Below are 19,990 nucleotides of genomic sequence, written 5' to 3'. Positions count from 1 at the left end.
GCACATAGTAAGCACTTAAGGAATACCACAAGTATTATTAGGATGAGCCTTTCCATCCACTTCCCTCAAGGCAGAGAAGAAGGGGAGTGATGTCAGCTGGCTTCTCTTCTACCCGTCCCCCAGAGCGAAGCTTAGGGGCAGGTGTACCTCCTTTCTGTCACCCTGCTAAGAATGTTACTTTGAAGCCCATGTAGTCATCTTCTGGTTTGGTCATCCTCTCTGGGGTCATCTCTCTGGGTCCTTCTGCTTGGGTGTACGGCCAGGGTCCACTTCCCGGTTCCCAAGGGGAGGGAAGCTGGGGCAAGGAGCCATTCTACAGTGCACTCCCCAAAGTGTTTAGTACAGGGCTCCGCGCACAGTAAGTGCTCAATAAATATGACGGATTGATTGATAGATGTGGTGACAGAGATCTCAGACTCCCGAAGGGTCCTCCCTCTCCTCCCTCCCCCTCCCTCTCCCTCTCAGTCTGGAAGAACCCAGTGGCTCTGAGAGTCATAGGGTCTGAGGAGGGCCTCCTTCCCAGGGGTCTTCCAGCCCCTCCGCCCCCACTGGCTGGAGATGAGGGGTGGGGAGGGCAGCAAGTCTGAGCTGGCGGTGGTCGGTGCGGCTGGGGGAGGGATAGGTGATGGGGGTGGGGGGATTCCAGGGAGCGGGGCAGAGGCTCTTCCAGTCTCCCCTGCCCCCTCCCCCCACGGTGGGGGCCCTTAGCAGAACCGGCTCTTCGTAGTCCAGGGGTGTCGAGGCCCGGGTCTCCCAAGGCCTAGGGACCCCAATCTCGGGGAGATTCCTGGCGAAAGAGGGGTCCCCACTGCAGCGGGAGCCCCACCCCGACCCCCTGTCATTCCTAGAGGAGGCCGGGTTAACCCTCCTGGCGCCGAGGCGGGGGTTTGTCCGACCCCTGGGGCCCAGTGGGCCGGAGCGGGGCAGCTGAGGAGGGCAGAGTACTGGGGACCTCGCAGCCGGCGGGGGGTGATGGGGAGGAGAAGGCAGCTGGAGGAAGCCACCGCGGCTCCGACCTCCGTTTATTGGGTTTTTTTTAAATCTGCAAATAGGGTCCAGCCCAGGAGACCCCGCGAGGAGAAGGAGGAGGGCAGAGGAGAGGACAGGGAAAAGACAGGGCCCATCTCCGGGCCGGACCCACCGCGAATTGTCTGCCCTTGGACGGAGCAGGGTGGCGCTGGGCCGAGGATCAGGACCCAGGAGGGGACAGTCCGGAGGGTGCGGACCCTGGAGGGGATGGTCCCCAGAGCGGAGGCCGCGGGTCCAGGAAGGGACAGTCAGAGAAGGGAGGAGATGGGAGGATGGGGAACCCGGAGGGGACGATCCCGAGAGGGGAGGGCGCGGGCCGAGGAGGGCACGGTCAGAGAAGGGAGGAGAAGAAGAGAGGATAGGGACCCCGGAAGGGACCGTCCCCAGAGGGGAGGGCGTGGGCCCAGGAGGGGACAGTCAGAGAAGGGAGGAGAAGGCGGCAGGATAGAGACCCCGGAGGGGACGGTCCCCAGAGCGGAGGGCGCGGGCCCTGGAGGGGACAGTCCGAGAAGGGAGGAGAAGGGAGGATAGGGACCCCGGAGGGGACAGTCCCAGAGGGGAGGGCGTGGGCCCAGGAGGGGACAGTCAGAGAATAATAATAATAATAATAGTGTTGGTATTTGTTAAGCGCTTACTATGTGCAGAGCACACTGTTCTAAGCCCTGGGGTAGATACAGGGTAATCAGGTTGTCCCACGTGAGGGTCTCAGTCTTAATTCCCGTTTTACAGATGAGGTAACTGAGGCCCAGAGAAGTGAAGTGACTTGCCCACAGTCACACAGCTGACAAGTGGCCGAGCCGGAATTCGAACCCATGACCTCTGACTCCCAAGTCCGTGCTCTTAGAAGAAGGGAGCATAGGGACATTGGAGGGGACGGTCCCCAGAGGGGAGGGCTCAGGCCCAGGAGGGGACAGTCAGAGAAGGGAGGAGAAGAAGGGAGGATAGAGACATCGAGGGGACAATCCCCAGAGCGGAGGGCGCAGGCCCAGGAGGTGACAGTCAGAGAAGGGAGAAGAAGGGAGGATGGGGACCCCGGAGGGGACAGTCCCTAGAGGGGAGGGCGCAGGCCCAGGAGGGGACAGTCAGAGAAGGGAGAAGAAGGGAGGATGGGGACCCCGGAGGGGACAGTCCCTAGAGGGGAGGGCGCGGGCCCAGGAGGGGACAGTCAGAGAAGGGAGAAGGGGGAAGAAGAAGGGAGGATAGAGACCCCAGAGGGGACGGTCCCCAGAGGGAAGGGCGTGGGCCCAGGAGGGGACAGTCAGAGAAGGGAAAAGAAGAAGGGAGGATAGGGACCCCGGAGGGGACAGTCCTGGGCGTGGGTGGTGGGCGGAGGGTCAGCGTGGAGAGCCCGTCCGGGGCCCCCCGCCCCCGGGTCCGTCGGCCATCCTCTTGGCGGCCGTGCCGTGGTCGGCGGGGGAGGCCGGCGGGCCCCTCTTCTCCGCCGGGGACGGCCGGGGGTCCCGGGGGTCCCGGGGGGGCCGGGGGTCGGGGGGCTGGTAGCCGGGCTGTCCGGGGTCCAGCGGGTCCTTGGAGAGGAGGATGCTGACGGCGGGGACGTTCTTGTGGACGGTGAGGCTGCGGGGCGGCGGGGCGGCGGCGGCGGCGGGGTCCGGGGCAGTGGCGTGCGGGGTCCGGCTCTCCCACACCTCCCGCAGGCCCCGGTAGCGGAGGCGGGTGAGCTGGTGGAGCCCGTCGGAGCGGCGCTTGAGGATCTCGGCGCAGGTGATGGTCTTGGTGACGGCGCGGCCGCAGCCGCTGAAGACGATGCGGCGGGTGGCCGGCAGCTCCATCCTCGCCGCCGCGAAGCCCAGCAGGTTCCGGATCTTGCTGCCCTCCTTCACCCGCATCTCCAGGGCGCCCGGGGCCAGGTCCGAGAAGGCCCGGGGGCTGCCCGGCCCCGGCCCCGGCCCCGGCCCCGGCCCCGACCCCGGCCCCGACCCGGGCCCCGCCTCCGCCCCCGCCTCCTCCGTCCGCACCTTCCTGAAGTTCTCCATGACACGGACAGACGGGGAAGAAGACGGGGGTCTAGGGGCTGGGGACCGTTTCCCGGGGGACTCGGGGCTGAGGACCCGCTTCCTGAGGGGCTTGGGGCTAGTGACCGCCTTCCTGGGGGTCTCGGAGCTGGAGACCCACTTCACTGGGGTCTTGGGGCTGGGGACCCCCTACCCGGAGGTCTTGGGGCTAGGGACCGCCTTCACCGGGAGCTCGGGGCTAGGGACCGGCTTCCTGGGGGTCTCAAGGGCTGGAGACCAGCTTCCCAGGTGTCTCGGGGCTAGGGGCCGCCTTCCTGGGAGTCTCGGAGCTGAAGACCCGCTTCCCGAGGGTCTCGGGGCTGGGGACAGGCTTCCCAGGGGTCTCGGAGCTGGAGACTCGCTTCCTGGGGGGCTTGGGGCTGGGGACCCGCTTCCCGGGGGGCTCGGGGCTGGGGATCCGCTTCCTGGGGGTCTCAAGGGCTGGAGACCGGCTTCTCGGGGGTCTCGGGGCTGGAGACCCGCTTCCTGGGGGTCTCAGAACTGGAGATCGGCTTCCCGGTGGTCTCGGAGCTGGAGACCGGCTTCCTGGGGCTCTCAGAACTGGAGATCGGCTTCCCAGGTGTCTGGGGTCTAGGGGCCGCCTTCCCGGGAGTCTCGGAGCTGAAGACCCTCTTCCTGGGGTTCTCGGAGCTGGTAACCGGCTTCCCGGGGGTCTCAGGACTGGAGACCGGCTTCCCGGGGGTCGCGGGGCTGGAGACCGGCTTCCCGGGGGTCTCAGAGCTGGAGACCAGCTTCCTGGGGGTCTCAGGGCTGGAGGCAGGCTTCCTGGGGGTCTCAGAGCTGGGGACCGGCTTCCCGGGGGTCTCAGAGATGGGACCGTCTTCCCGGGGGTCGAGGGTCCGGAGACTGGCTTCCCAGGGGGTCTCAGAGCTGGAGCCCGGCTTCCCGAGGGGTCTCGGGGCTGGAGACCGGCTTCTCGAAGGTCTCGGGGGATGCAGATGGGCTTCCCGGGGGTCTTGGGACTGGGGACCAGAGTCCGGTGGGGGATTGGGAATTGAGGATCGATGCCCCGGGGGTCTCAGGACTGGAGACTGAAATCCCGGGGGGGTCTCAGATCTGGGGAGCGGCGCCCCCAGAGTCAAGGCTGGGAGGGGGGGACCGGCGCCTCGGGGGTCTCAGTGCTGGGGACGGGGGCCCAGGGGGTCTCAGGCCTGGAGACTGGAGTCCCGGGGATCTCAGGGCTGGGGGGACCGGCGCCCCGGGTGGGCATCGTTCCTCTCCTGGCCGGCTCTCCCGCAGCGTCCATTCCATTCCGGACCCGATCCAGCCGGCCGCCGGCCGCCCTTCGCTGGGAGGAGAAGCCCCGCCCCAAACACAGCCCCCGCCCCATCCCCCCAAACAGCTGTCCCACCCTCCAGCCCCCTCCCCTTCCCTCGAGACCTCTGTTTCCCTTCTGGGATGAAAAGAGGGGTGAGGGGTTGGGCGAGGGTCTGGGCCTGACTCACCCCTGGTCTTGGGGCTCTCCGACTTGCCCCTCAGTCCCCTCCCCTTCCCTTGAGACCTCTGTGTCCCTTTTGGACGAAAAGAGGGGTGAGGGGTTGGGGGAGGGTCTGGGCCTGACTCACCTATGGTCCTGGGGCTCTCCGACTTGCCCCTCTTAAAGCAGAAGCACCTCCCAATCCCCACTCTCCACACCTCCTCCCCCAAAACAGCTGCCTCACCCCCCCCCAGCCTCCTCCCCTTCCCTTGAAACCTCTGTTTCCCTTTTGGGATGAAAAGAGGGTTGAGGGGTTGGGGGGCGGGGGGGACTGGGCCTGACTCACCCATGATCCTGGGGCTCTCCAACTTTCCCCTCTTAAAGGAAAAGTCCCCTCCTCTCCTTATCGCCCCCGCCCCCGGAGCCCCATCTCTCCCGCACCCCCTCCCCAGGGAGCTTTTCAGCTTCAAGGACAGGAATGCTCCCGTCAGCAAAGTGCAGGAGGCTTTGGCGAGGACGGCTCTCCGGCTGGCTGCCTTCTTCCCGCCTCAGCCTTTTGCAGGGGCTCGGAGGAGGAGCCCGGGGTCGGAAGATGCCAGACAAGGTTGGCGAGACTTGGCCTTTGGCGAGCTCAAAGCACCGGTTTGAGCTTTCTTCCAAGAAAGAAAGGGAGGCCTCACTCCAAGTGACAGAAGAGTACGCAGAGGCTCAGGAAGGTTGACTTACTCCAAGTCACAGAGCAGCAGCGTTAGAACCCAGGTGTTCTGATTCCCAATTTTGGCACCCTATCCTAAAGGACGTTGACTTACTGAGGGCCCTCTGCCGGGTGGGTAGTGCTGGCTTGTCTCCTGAGACTGACTTGGCTGAGGTAACAATAATGTTGGCATTTGTTAAGCGCTTACTATGTGCAAAACACTGGTCTAAGTGCTAGGGGGATACAAGGTGATCAGGTTGTCCCACATGGGGCTCACAATCTTAATACCCATTTTGCAGATGAGGTAACTGAGGCACAGAGAAGTTAAGTGACTTGCCCAAAGTCACACAGCTGACAAGCGGCAGAGCCAGGGTTTGAACCCATGATCTTTGACTCCCTAGTCTGGGCTCTTTCCACTGAGCCACGCTGCTTCTGTGAAGTACCTCATGGCTCAGTGGTGGCTAGAGTACAGGCCTAGAGTCCGAAGGCTATGGATGCTAATCCCCGCTCTACTATTTGTCTGCCCTGTGACCTTGGGCAGGTCACTTCACTTCTCTGTGCCTCAGTTACGTCATGTGTAAAGTAGGGATTAAGGACTGTGAGCCCAGTGTGGGACAGGGACCGAGTCCAACCTATTTTGCTTGTATTCCCCCACAGCACTTAGCACAGTGCCTGGAACAGAGTAGGCACTTAACAGATAATAATGTTAATAATGTTGGTATTTGTTAAGCGCTTACTAGGTGCCGAGCACTGTTCTAAGCGCTGGGGGAGATACAGGGTAATCAGGTTGTCCCACGTGGGGCTCACACACTTTTAATCCCTATTTTACAGATGAGGGAACTGAGGCACAGAGAAGTTAAGTGACTTGCCCACAGTCACACAGCTGACAAGTGGCAGAGCCGGGAGTCGAACTCATGACCTCTGACTCCGAAGCCCAGGCTCTTTCCACTGAGCCACGCTGCTTCTCCACAATTATTATTATTACCCCGTTCAGTAGCATTCATTAGCTGAAACACTGGAAATTCATCAGTCATCAGTGGTATTTATTGAGTGCTTACTGTGTACTGAGCACGGTACTAAGCATTTGGGAGACTGCAACAGAGATGGTAGACGTGTTCCCTGCCCACAAGGAGCTTACTGTCTGGACAGAACTATTCACAGGCAATGGAGACAGAAAAACTGGACATTTCCCAGACTTAGTCTAGGGACTGGATTGCTGCTCTGGAAGGCCTGTTAGGAAGGAGAGAGTCTTGAGGGTATGAGATGAATATGCTCTTCTTTCTGGTGAGACATTATGATTATGAAAATTGTGATTATTATTCATATACAGTGCCTAATAATATGCACTGTAAGTTTGTTGTGTCTACCAACTCTTTTGTATTGTACTTTGCCAAGGGCTTAGTACAGTGCTCAGCACCCAGAAAGTGCACAATAAATACCAATGATTGATATTATTATTACTTTATTTTCATTCATTCAATCATATTTATTTGGCACTTACTGTGTGCAGAGCATTGTGCTACGTGCTTGGGAGAGTACAATACAACAATAAACAGACACACTCCTTGCCCACAACAAACTTACAGTCTTTATCATCATCATATTTGGTGCTTACCATGTCAAGCACTCTTCTAATCAATCAATCAATCAATCAGTGGTATTTATTGAGTGCTTACTATATACAGAGCACTGTACTAAGCCCTAGGGAAAGTACCAAACAACAGAATTAGCAGACATGTTCCCTGCCCTTAATGAGCTTACAATCGAGAGATCTGAGTTAGATAAGTCCTGGTCCGTGTCAAAGAGGGGAGAAGAGAAAAAGGCTGGGGATAGTCTCAGGCTAAGGAAATGTGGAGATTCTATATGAGCCGGATCGTATCTGGAGCTGTTAGGTTAGAGTCCCTGATGAGATGTGAGCCCAGGGAGTAGACGTCCTCTTTCCCTTGCCCCTGCAGCTCTTTAGCTGGGAATGGACCAGAGCAGTGACTATATAATCTGGTCCTGGTGAGTTCACAACTGGTCTGAGAAAACAGGAAGAGAAGCAGTCCCTCTCCTCTCCACCTCCCCTGCTTTTCAGGGTGACTTTTGTCAGATTCAGGTCCCCTGGAACGGAGAGATGGAATGTTATTCCTCTCTTCCTTTTCTGAGGAGCTCCCCAAATAGGTTCTAGAGAATAGCGGTGCAGTACGTGCAGATAAAGAGGGTTGGATGGATAGAGATGACACTGGAAAGAGAATTCATGGGAGGGAGAAGAACTGGAAAGAGAGGAAAAGAATGATGGTAAGAAGCAGCATGGCCTAGTGGAAAGAGCCCAGGCCTGGGAGTCAGAGGACCTGGGTTCTGATCCTACCTCTGCTGCTTGCCTGCTGTATGGCCTCGGGTAAATTGTTTAACTTTTCTGTGCTTCAGCTTCTTCACCGGTAAAATGGGGATTCAAGACCTGGTCTCCTCCTTGGGCTGGGAGCCATGTGTACGACAAGGACTGGGTCTAACCTGATGATCTTGTATCTACCCCAGTGCTTAGTATAGTCCTTAATAATTGTGGTATTTGTTAAGTGCTTACTGCATGCTGGGCATTGTGCTAAGCACTGGGGTGGATAGAAGCCAGTCGGGTTGGACACAATCCCTGTCCCTCTTGGGGCTCCGATCTTAATCCCCATTTTCCCAAAGAGGTAACCAAGGCATAGAGAAGTGAAGTGACTTCCCCAAGCTCATGGAGCAGACAAGTGGAAGAGACAGGATTAGAATCCAAGACCTTCTGACTGCCGGGCCCATGCTCTATCCGCTACACAAGTAAGCACTTAACAAAGACCACTATTATTATTATGAATGACTATAGAGGAAATTCCTTTCCCACTCTGGAAAATTATCTGCCATCTTTTCCTACCCCTGCCTTCCCCATCCTGGAGTGCAGAGTCTAGGCACAATGGGCAGAGGGGAGAGTGACTGAAGGAAGGCTCATGGCCTTGGAGTCCTGTCAGTCCCTGACCATTGACCTGACCCTGATGTCCAAGTGGTCTTAATGAGAGATCAGAACTCATCCAGAGTCCCCGTGTGAGGCTGAGACATCAGGGAGCAGGTAAGAATTCCAGGGTCTCGAGCCAAACCAGCAAGAAAAACATCTTCCCTGCGAGGAGAACTTGGATCAATATCAATTTTATGTGTGGCAAAGTGCCTTACTCTTTGAGAGATCTACGGCTCTCAGGACCCAGGGACAAATACAAGCCCGATCCCCATTCTCCTTGCCCCCTACCCTCCTCACTCTATTATAACCATTCGTGCCTCTTCTCCTCCTTGTTTCATTTCTCCTCTTCCACCTTAATCACATCTTTCTCTCTGCTCTTTTCTTGCCTTTCTTGTTGTCCCTTCCCTCCCTGCTTCTCTTCTGAACACTCTTTTTCCTCTTCACTAGCTTCGATTGGATGTCTTCCCATTAAACCATTTCGTATTCCTCTCCCCCCTTGTTCCGCCTGTCTCTCTTCATCCTATCTGTTTTTCTCTCTCTGTCCCTTTGTCTTTTCAGTCTCTTCTGTGCCCCCTCGGGGTTGTCATTCTGGGGCTGGTAATCACTGACTGGGAGATGGAACGGCAGGAAGGTTGGAATTCTCTTTCCTATTGGAACCTCCCTTCTGTGCCCCAACTGTAACATAAGTAAAGAATAGATTATAGAGACTGTTAGTATCCTTTTCCATCCCTCTTCACATCCATCCATTTCCTTCCTACTCCTTTGCTTTATGCTGTGTTTCAGGACTGTTATCCTTTGACACATATTTTCATTCACCCTGACTCTTTTCTCTCTCCTCTTCATTCCATCTTCATTTCTCTCCTTCTACTTTTATGACCCTGCCTCAGGACTGTTATCCTTTGACACATATTTTCATTCACCCTAACTCTTTTCTTTCTCCTCTTCATTCCATCTTCTTCATTTCTCTCCTCCTTCTACCTTTATGTCCCTGCCTCTTTCTAGATCTCTACATTTTTCTCCAGCTCTGCCTCTTTCTGGGTCTACCTGTCTAACTCTCTCTCTCAGTTGCCCACCTTCCTCTTCTCTCTGTCTGTAAACTCCTCCCTTGAGACTGAAAGCTCCTTGTGGGCCGGGAGCATGCCTACTCACTCCCTTCTGCCCTTTATTAATATTAATGGTGGTTATTAAGCACTTATAATGTTCCAGGCACTGTACTAAGCACTGGGGTAGATACAAGATAATCAGATTGGACACAGTCCATTTTGCCCATGGGATTCACAGTCTCAATCCCCATTTTAGAGCTGGGGTAACTGAGGTACAGAAAAAAGTGAAGTGACTTGCCCAAAGTCACACAGCCGGATTAGAACCCAGGTCCTCTGACTCCTAGGCCCTCACTCTTTCCACTATGCCACACTGCTTCTCCTTGAGCCCCCTTGCACTTGGATTTCTACCCTTTACTCACCCCACCCTCAGCCCCACAGCACTCATGTACATATCCATAATTGATTTAAATGTCTGTCTCTCCCTGCCAGTAGACTGTGAGCTCCTTGGGGGCAGGGAAAGCATCTACCAACTCTATTATATTATACTCTCCCAAGTGCTCAGTACATTGCTCTGCACGCAGTAAACACTCAATAAATATAATTGATTGCTTGATCTTTCCACCTCTAGGAATCCTTTGGGGCGGAGGGCTGAAGTCCTTCATTGGCTGTTCCCTACAGGCCACCAGAATAAAGATCTCAAGGGGGTCCCTTCCTGGAGGCATTTTGGCTTTCAGAGACAGAGGTGCCTCTGCCCCATAACCCCTTATCTCTCTCCCTCAGGTGCCAACCTTCTCTCCTGAGAACTGGCTGATCACGGCACTCCAATGAGTCTCTGATGTTTTTTATAGGTTTCAGGGCTAGCAGGGATCTCTTGCTGTTATGATGATTAAGGTATTTTTTAAGTGCTTACTATGTATTGAGCACCATTGTAAACTCTGGGATAGGTACAGGTTAATCAGAGCAGACACAGTCCCTCTATCCCACCTGGGGCTCACTGTCTATGTAGGAGGGAGACTAGGCACTGAATCCCTATGCTACAGTTGAAGAAACTGAGGAACAGAGAAAGTTAAGTGACTCGTGCAGCAGAAAAGTGGCGGAGCTGGGATTTGAAGCCAGGTCCTCTGACTCCCAGGCTCGTGCTCTTTCTACTGGGCCATGCTGCTTCTCTTAGAGTTGCTGCTTTTCTTCCTGGGACCCCTAAACCCCTGTGGCAACCTGCTCTTTCCTTGGAGTGGAGCCCTCCTTGTCTGTGAAATGCAGGTCAGAGGTTTGGCTCTCAAACCTGCAATCTTTATATGTCCACCTCTCTCCCCTCCCATGTGATTCCAGTTTGATCCCTCTAGACTCTAAGCTCATTGTGAGCAGGGAATGTGTCTACCAACTCTGTTGTATCGTACTCTCCCAAATGCTTAGTACAGTGCTCTGCACAGGAAGAGCTGAATAAATACCAAGGATTGATAGATTGCTTGCTTGACTGATCCTCTTGTGGAAAGGTAGCTAAGAGATCAGAGATACTCTCCTGAGAGCTTAGTACAGTGCTTTGCGTATGGTAAATGCTCAATAAATGCCATTAATGATGAGGAGGAGGAAGAGGTCTACATCGCAGACAATTCATCTGACCTTGGTGCCTCAATTTTCCAAATGGGGAGAATGAAGTCCAGACAGAATGCATCCCTCTAGACACTAAACTCCTTGAAGACAGGGATCAGGTGTACCTAATCTACTGTACTAGAATCTCCCCAAGGGCTTAGCTCAGTGCTTTGCACACCGTAAATATTTAGTAAATACCATTGATTGATCAAGTGGGGAGGAAAGTGTTTTGGAAGGTCTAGATTAAGTGTTTCACTCTAATATTAAATTGTAAGTCCCTTGGTGACGGGGACCATGTCCTAGTGAGTTATCCCAAATGTTTGGCACAGAAGAAGCAGCATGGCCGAGGTTTTTTTTTCACAGTATGTGTTAAATTCTTGCTACGTGCTAGGCATTGTGGCAGATATGAGCTAATCAAGTTGGACACAGTCTGTTCCATTCAGGGCTCACTGTCATAATCCCCATTTTATAGATGATTTAACTGAAGCACTTGTCCGTGGTCACACAACAGACAAGTGGAAAAGCTGGGATTAGAACCCAGGTCCTTCTGGCTCCCAGGCCCATGCAGCCTAGTGGAAAGTGAGCAGGCCTAGGATTCAGAGGACCTGGTTCTAATCCCAGCTCCACCACTTGCTGGCTGTGGGACCTTGGGCAAGTCATTTCACTTCCTCTGACCTCAGTTTCCTCATCTGTAAAAAGAGAATACAAATTTTGTTCTTCCTCTTTCAACTGTGAGCCCTATGTCGGACAGGGACCATTCCTGATCCACTTATATCTTTTTCAACCCCATTGTTTAGTGCACAGTAATGAACAAGTATCACAATGGTCATTAGTACAGCGCTCTGCACACTTCTCAATAAACACCACTAATCGAAGCTGTTTTCCCAAACGAGGTGTTGGTGTTAGAACCTGCTCTCCAGCAGTTGTTGAGTCATACATCTCTCAATATTAGTCTGCATCTTGCTGACATTAGAGGCCCACTGGCTATTTCTTCTAAGAAAATCTTCCCAGTCCCCTGCCTCATGAAATAGATTTACCAGAGGCTGAGTTCCCTGACACACCCTGGGCATCCCTTCCGTAATTTAATTTGGAGGGAGAAGGAAACAAAGCGTTTTAAATACATCATCATTACTGCCTTCCGCTCAGACAGACCCAGATGTTTAGCATTCAATTACGGGAGGAAAGACATGAATTGGACAGATGTCTGCTACACTCCCCCTGCGCCCCATCGGGGCAAATCTCCGCCCTCCCCAATCCCTTCCCCGAGACACTTGGCCCTGTTCCCAGCCCCCAGAACCCTGGGTCACCTCGAGTTCTGTTGTTTATAGCATTTTGTTAATAATATTTGTTAAGCGCTTACTCTGAATCAACCACTAACTAAGCTTTGGAGTAGAGACAAACTAATCAGGTTGGACATGGTCCATGTCCCACATGGGGCTCATAGTTTTAATTCCCATTTTATAGGTGAGGTAACAGAGGCACAGAGAAGTTAAGTGACTTGCCCAAGGTCACACAGCACACAAGTGGCAGAAACCAGGATGAGAACCCAGGGCCTTCTGACTTCCAGGCCCGCACTCTAACCACTATGCCATGCAACGATTTGTAGAAGAATGACTGCTAGTGTTTTTATTGGAAGGGAGCATCATTTGTATTACTGGGTGCTTACTATGTGCAGAACACTGTACTAAGTGTTCAGTAGACTTCACAACAACAGAGGTGGTAGAAACGTTCCCAGCTCACAATGAGCTTTCATCTAGAGGACTTCTGAAAAGGAAATCTGAGCAGGGTGACAGGAAGAGCCCTCGAAGCCCGGAATAATTAGATCTATCTAGCTCCCCCTTTGCCCTCTCAGGGTTGCACCTGGAGAGTTTCCAGTACTTTACCAGTCTCAGCTACAGGAGAGAGAGTCAGGCAGAGGCCTACCCATTCCATTCCTGGCTTGGCCAGTGGCTAGCCAGTGGAAGACCATCTGCTACAAGTCAAAACTCACCTGTGCTGGGCAGCACCGGCCTGGGAAAGAGTCAAGGGAGGAGACAGAAGTTTACTGCGCAGAAGGAGGCAATGGGAAACCACTTCCGTATTTTTACCAAGAACATTATGGATGCATTACCAGAACGATTGCAGATGGAGGTGGGGAGTTCTGGGAGCTATGTGTCCATGGCGTGGCTATAGGTCAGAGGTGACTCAACAGCATAAGACAAAACAAGCTTCCCCTTTAAGTGGAAAGTGTCTTGAGGGAAGGTTCATAACCATCTGTAATTCCTGTAGTGCAGTGTTCAAAGCCATGTCGCAGCAGGGGGAACAATGATTTGTAGAAGAATGACTGCTAGTGTTTTTTATTGGAAGGGAGCATCATAACCAGGGGGATATAGAGCTCAACACACTCCATTTTCTGCAAGAGCAGAAAAGAACGTTTGGGTGATTAATTGAAATGGTAGATAGTCCACGAACCTCCACTACTTGTCTGCTGTGTGACCTTGGGCAAATCATTTCACTTCTCTGTGCCTCAGTTAACTCTCTGCACAGGGGATTAAGGCGGTGAGTCCCATGTGGAACAAGGACTCTGTCCAACTAAATTATCTTATACCTATGCCAGCGTTTACTAAAGTCCCTAGCACATAGTAAGCGTTCAACAAATAGTGTTAAAAAACTATTCCTACACCCCCACTCCATGGAATCCCCATCCCCACCCCTTTTCCCTGAGCCCTGGGTTGGGGGGAGAGGAGGGAGGAGGGTGGTAAAGTGTCATCAGGAACCCAGTTGGAAAGCAGTGAAAACATCCAGGGCAAAGTGAATATGGGAGAAAGTGTCGAAACTGCCCTGAAGCCAGGTAGGTAATCCACAAAACAAATCCCCCAACCATGATTTAGCAGGAGAACAATTTTGCCAGGGCTAAAATATCATCTTGATTATCTGAATGGAGAACTCTTGTTTCATAGCTGGCACTCAATAAATAATGATTGGTTGAAGACTCTCCCAAGCACTTACTACAGGGCTCTATACCCAGCACATTTACTGAAGGCACATCTCCAAGAAGCCTGCCCAGATTAAGCCCCACTTTTCCTCATCTCCCACTCCCTTCTGCATCACCCTGACTCGCTCCCTTTGCTCTTGCCCCCCTCTCCCCGCCCCACAGCACTTACGTGTATATCTGTAATTTTATTTATTAATATTGATGTCTGTTTGCTTGTATTAATGTCTGTCTCTCCCTCCCCTGGACTGTGAGCTCACAGAGAGCAGGGATTGTCTCTTTCATTGCTTTATTTCTATGGGAAGATCCTCTGGATAATAATAATAATAATGTTGGTATTTGTTAAGCGCTTACTATGTGCCGAGCACTGTTCTAAGCGCTGGGGTAGACATAGGGGAATCAGGTTGTCCCACGTGGGGCTCACAGTCTTAATCCCCATTTTACAGATGAGGGAACTGAGGCACAGAGAAGTTAAGTGACTTGCCCACAGTCACACAGCCGACAAGTGGCAGAGCTGGGATTCAAACTCATGAGCCCTGACTCCAAAGCCCGTGCTCTTTCCACTGAGCCACGCTGGAGAAAGGATACATACAGCAATTCAAGAAATGATATAATAATAATTCTGGTATTTGTTAAGCACTTACTATGTGCCAGGCACTCTTCTAAGCGCTGGGGTGAGTACAAGCAAATCCGGTTGGACACGGTTCCTGTCCCACGTGGGGCTGACAGTCTGATCCCCATTTGTTACAGGTAACTGAGGGCCAGGGAAGTGAAGTGACTTCCCCAAGGTCACCCAGCAGACAAGGGGCCGGGCTGGGATTAGATCCCTTGACTTTCTGATCCCAGGGCCGTGCTCTATCCACTACGCCACGTGCCCCCAAATCAGTCTGATGTTTCTCGCTTAGCAACTTGGATTTCATATTCCTGCCCCTCTGCCCAAACCGGTAGCGGGATTTGAAGCTCTGTCTATTCCTGCCGTGCGGGAACTTTCCATTGTGTGCCGCTCTGATTGGGTATTTAAATCTAAGCTGCCGTTTACCATCTAATCACCGCTTAACCAACTCGGCTATTACAGCTTCCTAAATGGAGAAGATGAGAAGGCAATCATGTCAAACAGTTTCCGCATCAGTGAAGCTGATTGGTAGAGAGCTTTAAAAGCCCTTCCTCTCCCCTTCCCTACCTCTCTCTGGCCTGTTCCCTCTGCAGTGCTTAAAATGTAAATGAATTTCATTATTAGCCTTTCCATCGCTAATTACCATCCAAAGCCATTCATTACCCTGTCAGCTTATTTGTTGGAGGACAACAGAGTGCAGATTTGCATAGTGCAGAGAAATGATGGGATGCGCTCATGCACAGAGAGAGGAGGGGGCAACCGAAGATGTTGGGGTGGCGGAAGAGGAAGGAGAAGGGGCAGGGGGAAAGAGGAAGGGGGAAATAATAATACTGGGATTTGTTAAGGGCTTACTCATTCATTCAGTCGTATTTATTTAGCGCTTACTGTGTGCAGAGCACCGTACTAAGCGCTGGGGTAGATACATGACAATCAGGTCAGAAACGGTCCCTGCCCAACATGGGGCTCACCGTCTAACAGGGAGGGAGAGGCCCAGAGAAGTGAAGTGACTTGTCCAGGGTCGTACAACAGGTAAGTGGTGGGGCCTGGAAATGAGAGACAACGCTGGGGAGGTGGAAGGAGAGACACACGAAGGGGGTTGGGAAATGAAAAACATCAAGCCAGGAAGGTGAGAGTGCGAGAGGAAAAGAATGATGAACAGAGGCGACCGGCAGGGGAGAGGGGAAAAGAAAGACAGAGGAATAGAGAAGGAGATGGAAGGACTGAAGGGGAGGCCAGAAGAGAAGAGACGGAGGGAATGAGAGCTACGGTATGAGAGGAATCCCCACAGTCCCTAAGCCCGTATCCTTAGAGTCTACCATTTCTCCCTATAATTTATTTTAATGTCTATCTCCCACTGTCGACTGTATAAGCTCCTTGTGGGCAGGGAACGTATGTACCAACTCTATAGTATAGTATTCTCTCAAGTGTTTGGTACAGTGCCCTGCACACCGTAAATGCAGGCAGCAATCCATCAGTGGTATTTCTTGAATGCTTAGTGTGTGCAGAGCACTGTACTAAGTGCTTGGGAGAGTAGAATAGGACATGACTGCTAGACATGTTTCTTATCCACAACTAGCTTACAATCTAGACATCAATAGGGTTAATTAAAAAAAAAAGAAGAATTCGAATGTGAGGGTATTAGTCAGAGTGTGCCTAACTCAGGATGCGGGAGTGGGGGCTCAAAAATAATAATGTTGGTATTTGTTAAGCGCTTACTATGTGCCGAGCACTGTTCTAAGCGCTGGGGTAGACACAGGGGAATCAGGTCGTCCCACGTGGGGCTCACAGTCTTAATCCTCATTTTACAGATGAGGTAACTGAGGCACCGAGAAGTTAAGTGACTTGCCCAAAGTCACACAGCTGACAAGTGGCCGAGCCGGGATTTGAACCCATGTTGAAAACTGGGAAGAGCAAGAAGGGAGTGGAATTGATACTGGGGGTGATGGAGAGATAAGTGATTTCCCTTTAATTGATTAATCAGTGGTGTTTATTGAGAGCTTACTGAGTGCAGAGCACTGTACCCATTCATTCATTCCATTGTATTTATTGAGTGCTTACTGTGTGCAGAACACTGTACTAAGCGCTTGGAAGGTGCAATTCTGCAACAGATAGAGAGAATCCCTACCCAACAAAGGGCTCACAGTCTAGAAGGGGGAAGACAGACAACAAAACAAAACAAATAGACAGACATCAATAGCATCCAAATAAATAAATAATATTATAAAAATATACACATTAATAAAATTGAATAATAAATATGTACACATATATACACAAGTGTTGTGGGGAGGGAAGGGAGATAGAGCAGAGGGAGGGAGTAGGGGCAATGGGGAGGGGAGGAGGAACAGAGGAAAATGGGGGCTGTCTGGGAAGGCCTCCTGGAGGAGGTGAGCTTTCAACGGGGCTTTGAAGTGGGGGAAGTGTGCTAGTTTGGCAGATGTGAGGAGGGAGGGCATTCCCGGCTAAAGGTAGGATGTGGGCCAGGGGTCAACGGTGGGGCAGGTGAGGACTAGGCACAGTGAAGAGGTTAGCGGCAGAGGAGCGGAGTGTATGGGGTGAGCTGTAGAAGGAGAGAAGGGAGTTGAGGTAGGAGGGGGCAAGGTGATGGAGAGCTTTGAAGCCAATAGTGAGGAATTTTTGCTGGATATGAAGGTTGATAGGCAACCACTGGAGATTTTTGAGAAGGGGGGTGACATGCCCAGAGCAACTAAGCACTTGGGAGAGTATAATACAATGATGGGGCTTATGGCTGTTGGGGTAAGTCAGAAAACAGCTCAGGGGTTTTCCATTAGTTGCACTTACTGAGGGGTGGCTGAAACGCAAGGTGTACCTGCCCTTGGATAGGTAAACTCATATTAATGGTAGAGAAAGTCAGGCTTGGAGGACCTTCTGGGGAAGGTTTAATGGAGGAGAGTTTTGAGTCCATCAGTAAAGGCGAGGACATATGTTCTAGATGCTCAGGAGCCATAATAGAGAGTGGACATGATTACTACCCTCAAGGAACATCAATTCTAATGGGACAGTTGAGTCAGATGCATCAGTAATCATTATACCAATCTATAAAAGAACAGTGATGATGACAGAATAATCACAATAGAAATGGTGTTTGCTAAGCACTTACTATGGTGACTGGGTTAGATAGAGAGAAGCAGTGTGGCTTAGTGGCAAGAGCCTGGGTTTGGGAATCAGAGGTTGTGGGTTCTGGCTCTTCCACTTGTCAGCTGTGGGACTTTGGGCAAGTCACTTCATTTCTCTGTGCCTCAGTTCCCTCATCTGTCAAATGGGGATGAAGACAATGAGCCCCAGATACAAGGTAATCATGGATGATGATGATGATGATGATGATGATGATGGTATTTATTAAGCACTTACTATGTGCTAAGAACCATTCTAAGTGCTGGGATACATGGGACAACCTGATTACCTTGTATCCATCCCAGCACTTAGAATAGTTCTTAGCACATAGTAAGTGCTTAATAAATACCATCATCATCATAGAACAGTGCTCTGCACATAGTAAGCGCTTAACAAATACCAACATTATTATCATCCTCATCCAAGATAATCAGGCTGATCACAAACCCTGTCCCATATGGGGCTCACAGCTTAAGTAGAAACAGTGTGGCCTAGTGTATAGAGCACTGGCCTGAGTATCAGAAGGAACTGACTTCTGATCCCGGCTCTGCCTCTTGTCTGCTGGGTGACCTTGGCAAGTCACTTCACTTCTCTGTCCTTCAATTCCCTCATCTGTAAAAGGGGGATAAAGACTATTAGCCCAATGCGGAACATGGATGATGTCCAACCTGACTAGCTTGTACCTACCCCCATGCTTAGTATAAAGTAAGTGCTTACCAAATAGCATGAAAAAAAGGGTAAAAGAGAGAGAATGGGAGAAGTGAGGTTCATGGATTGTATTAGCAGATTGGAAAATGAGTAGGGTTAATCAGGGAGGTTTCCAGAAGGCAGTGAGTCTTGAGCTGTGATTTTAAAGAGGCTGAGAATATGGGCCTTGCTCTGGCCAGTTTTGGAGTCTTCAGGGAAGGAATCAGCATGGCCTGAGAAGCAGCGTGGCCTAGTGGAAAAAACATTGACCTGGGAATCAGAAGGACCTGGGTTCTGATCCTGGCTCTGCCACTTGTCTGCTGTGTGACCTTGGCAAGTCAGTTCACTTCTCTGTGCCTTAGTTTCCTTATCTGTAAAATGGGAATTAAATCCTACTCCCTCCCACCTAGGCTGTGAGCCCAAAAGGATTAAGTTCAGCCTGCTAAACTTGTATCTGTCCAATGCTTAGAACAGTGCTTGGTACATAGTAAGCATTTAACGAACACCATCCTTATTATTATTATTATCATTAAATGGATGGGAAGTGGAGTGCAGCAGAAGGCCTTCTTATCTTACTGAGCACTCTTTGGGTGTATGTATGGTTAGCCTCTTGTTCCATCACTAGGTAGTCAACTCTTTAGGGGAATGACTGCTTTTAATTCTTTTATTAAGTATGCTTAATGTCCAGGACAGGATTTGGCAGAAAGGTAAGTACTCAGCAGCATTGTGTAGCAGATAAAGCATGGGCCTGGGAGCCAGAAGGTCATGGGTTCTAATCCCAGCTCCACCACTTGTTTGCTGCATGGCCTTGGACATGCCACTTCACTTCTCTGTGCCTCAGTTACCTCATCTGTAAAATGGGAATTGAGACTGAGAGCCCCACACGGGACAGGGACTATGTCCAACCCAATTTGCTTGTCTCCACCCCAGCGTTTAGTACTTAGCTTGGTACATAGTAATTGTTTAACAACTACCATGGTAATTATTACCCAACTGCAACAGTTGTGATACTGATAATGAAAAGAACAGAGAAGCAGCATGGCCTAAATAATAATGATAATAATGATGTTGGTATTTGTTAAGCGCTTACTATGTGCAGAGCACTGTTCTAAGCGTTGGGGTAGACACAGGGGAATCAGGTTGTCCCACGTGGGGCTCACAGTCTTCATCCCCATTTTACCGATGAGGGAACTGAGGCACAGAGAAGTTAAGTGACTTGCCCACAGTCACACAGCTGACAGGTGGCAGAGCTGGAATTTGAACTCATGACTTCTGACTCCAAAGCCCCTGCTCTTTCCACTGAGCCACGCTGCTTCACCTAAAGGTAAGAGCCTGGACCTGGACCTCAGAGGACCTGGATTCTGACCCCAGTTCTGCCACTTATCTGATATGTGACCTTGGGCAAGTCACTTGATTTCTCTTTGTCTCAATTTCCTCATCTGTGCAATGGGAATTCAATACTTGTCCTCCCTCCTACTTAGACTATGAGCTTAAGAGGGACACTGTCCTATATGATTATCTTGTATTTACCCAGTGTTTGGCACGTAGTCAGCATTTAACAAATACCATTATTATTTTTATTATAACTTAAGAGTTGGGATAGTTGAAGAGAAGAGGAAACAGTTTTAGGTTCCAGCATTTAGGACAGTGCTTGACACATAATAAGTGCTGAATAAATACCACTAAAATAAATAAAGTTTCTGTCCCGTGTATCATTGCTCCGGAGTAATCTGAGAGTTTACTTTCCAAATACCCTCTGCATCCTTCTTTATTGCTGAGCTGACCTCTCCGAGAGGATTTTGCAAAGTGATGG

The 19,990-nt window shown here is 51.4% G+C and overlaps 1 protein-coding gene and 1 non-coding gene across 2 annotated transcripts; one reads left to right on the top strand and one right to left on the bottom strand.

The window, feature by feature from the left end:
* Positions 1-157: 157 nt before the first annotated feature.
* Positions 158-3,032, bottom strand: RPP25 (ribonuclease P and MRP subunit p25). The gene is made up of 2 exons (XM_029065059.1): positions 2,509-3,032; positions 158-269 (listed from the first exon to the last, which is right to left on the bottom strand). Exons 1-2 carry the CDS (start codon positions 3,021-3,023, stop codon positions 158-160), a joined length of 627 nt encoding a protein of 208 aa, XP_028920892.1. The 5' UTR covers positions 3,024-3,032.
* Positions 3,033-12,613: 9,581 nt separating this feature from the next.
* LOC114812396 lies at positions 12,614-12,751 on the top strand. Its single transcript, XR_003760050.1, has one exon. It is a non-coding gene; the product is annotated as a small nucleolar RNA SNORA7 (small nucleolar RNA).
* Positions 12,752-19,990: the final 7,239 nt, after the last annotated feature.

This window comes from Ornithorhynchus anatinus, chromosome 5, assembly GCF_004115215.2.
Source record: "Ornithorhynchus anatinus isolate Pmale09 chromosome 5, mOrnAna1.pri.v4, whole genome shotgun sequence".
Classification (NCBI taxonomy): Eukaryota; Metazoa; Chordata; class Mammalia; order Monotremata; family Ornithorhynchidae; genus Ornithorhynchus; species Ornithorhynchus anatinus.
The sequence above is the reverse complement of the archived record's forward strand: the minus strand, read 5'-3'. Positions and strand labels throughout refer to the sequence as shown.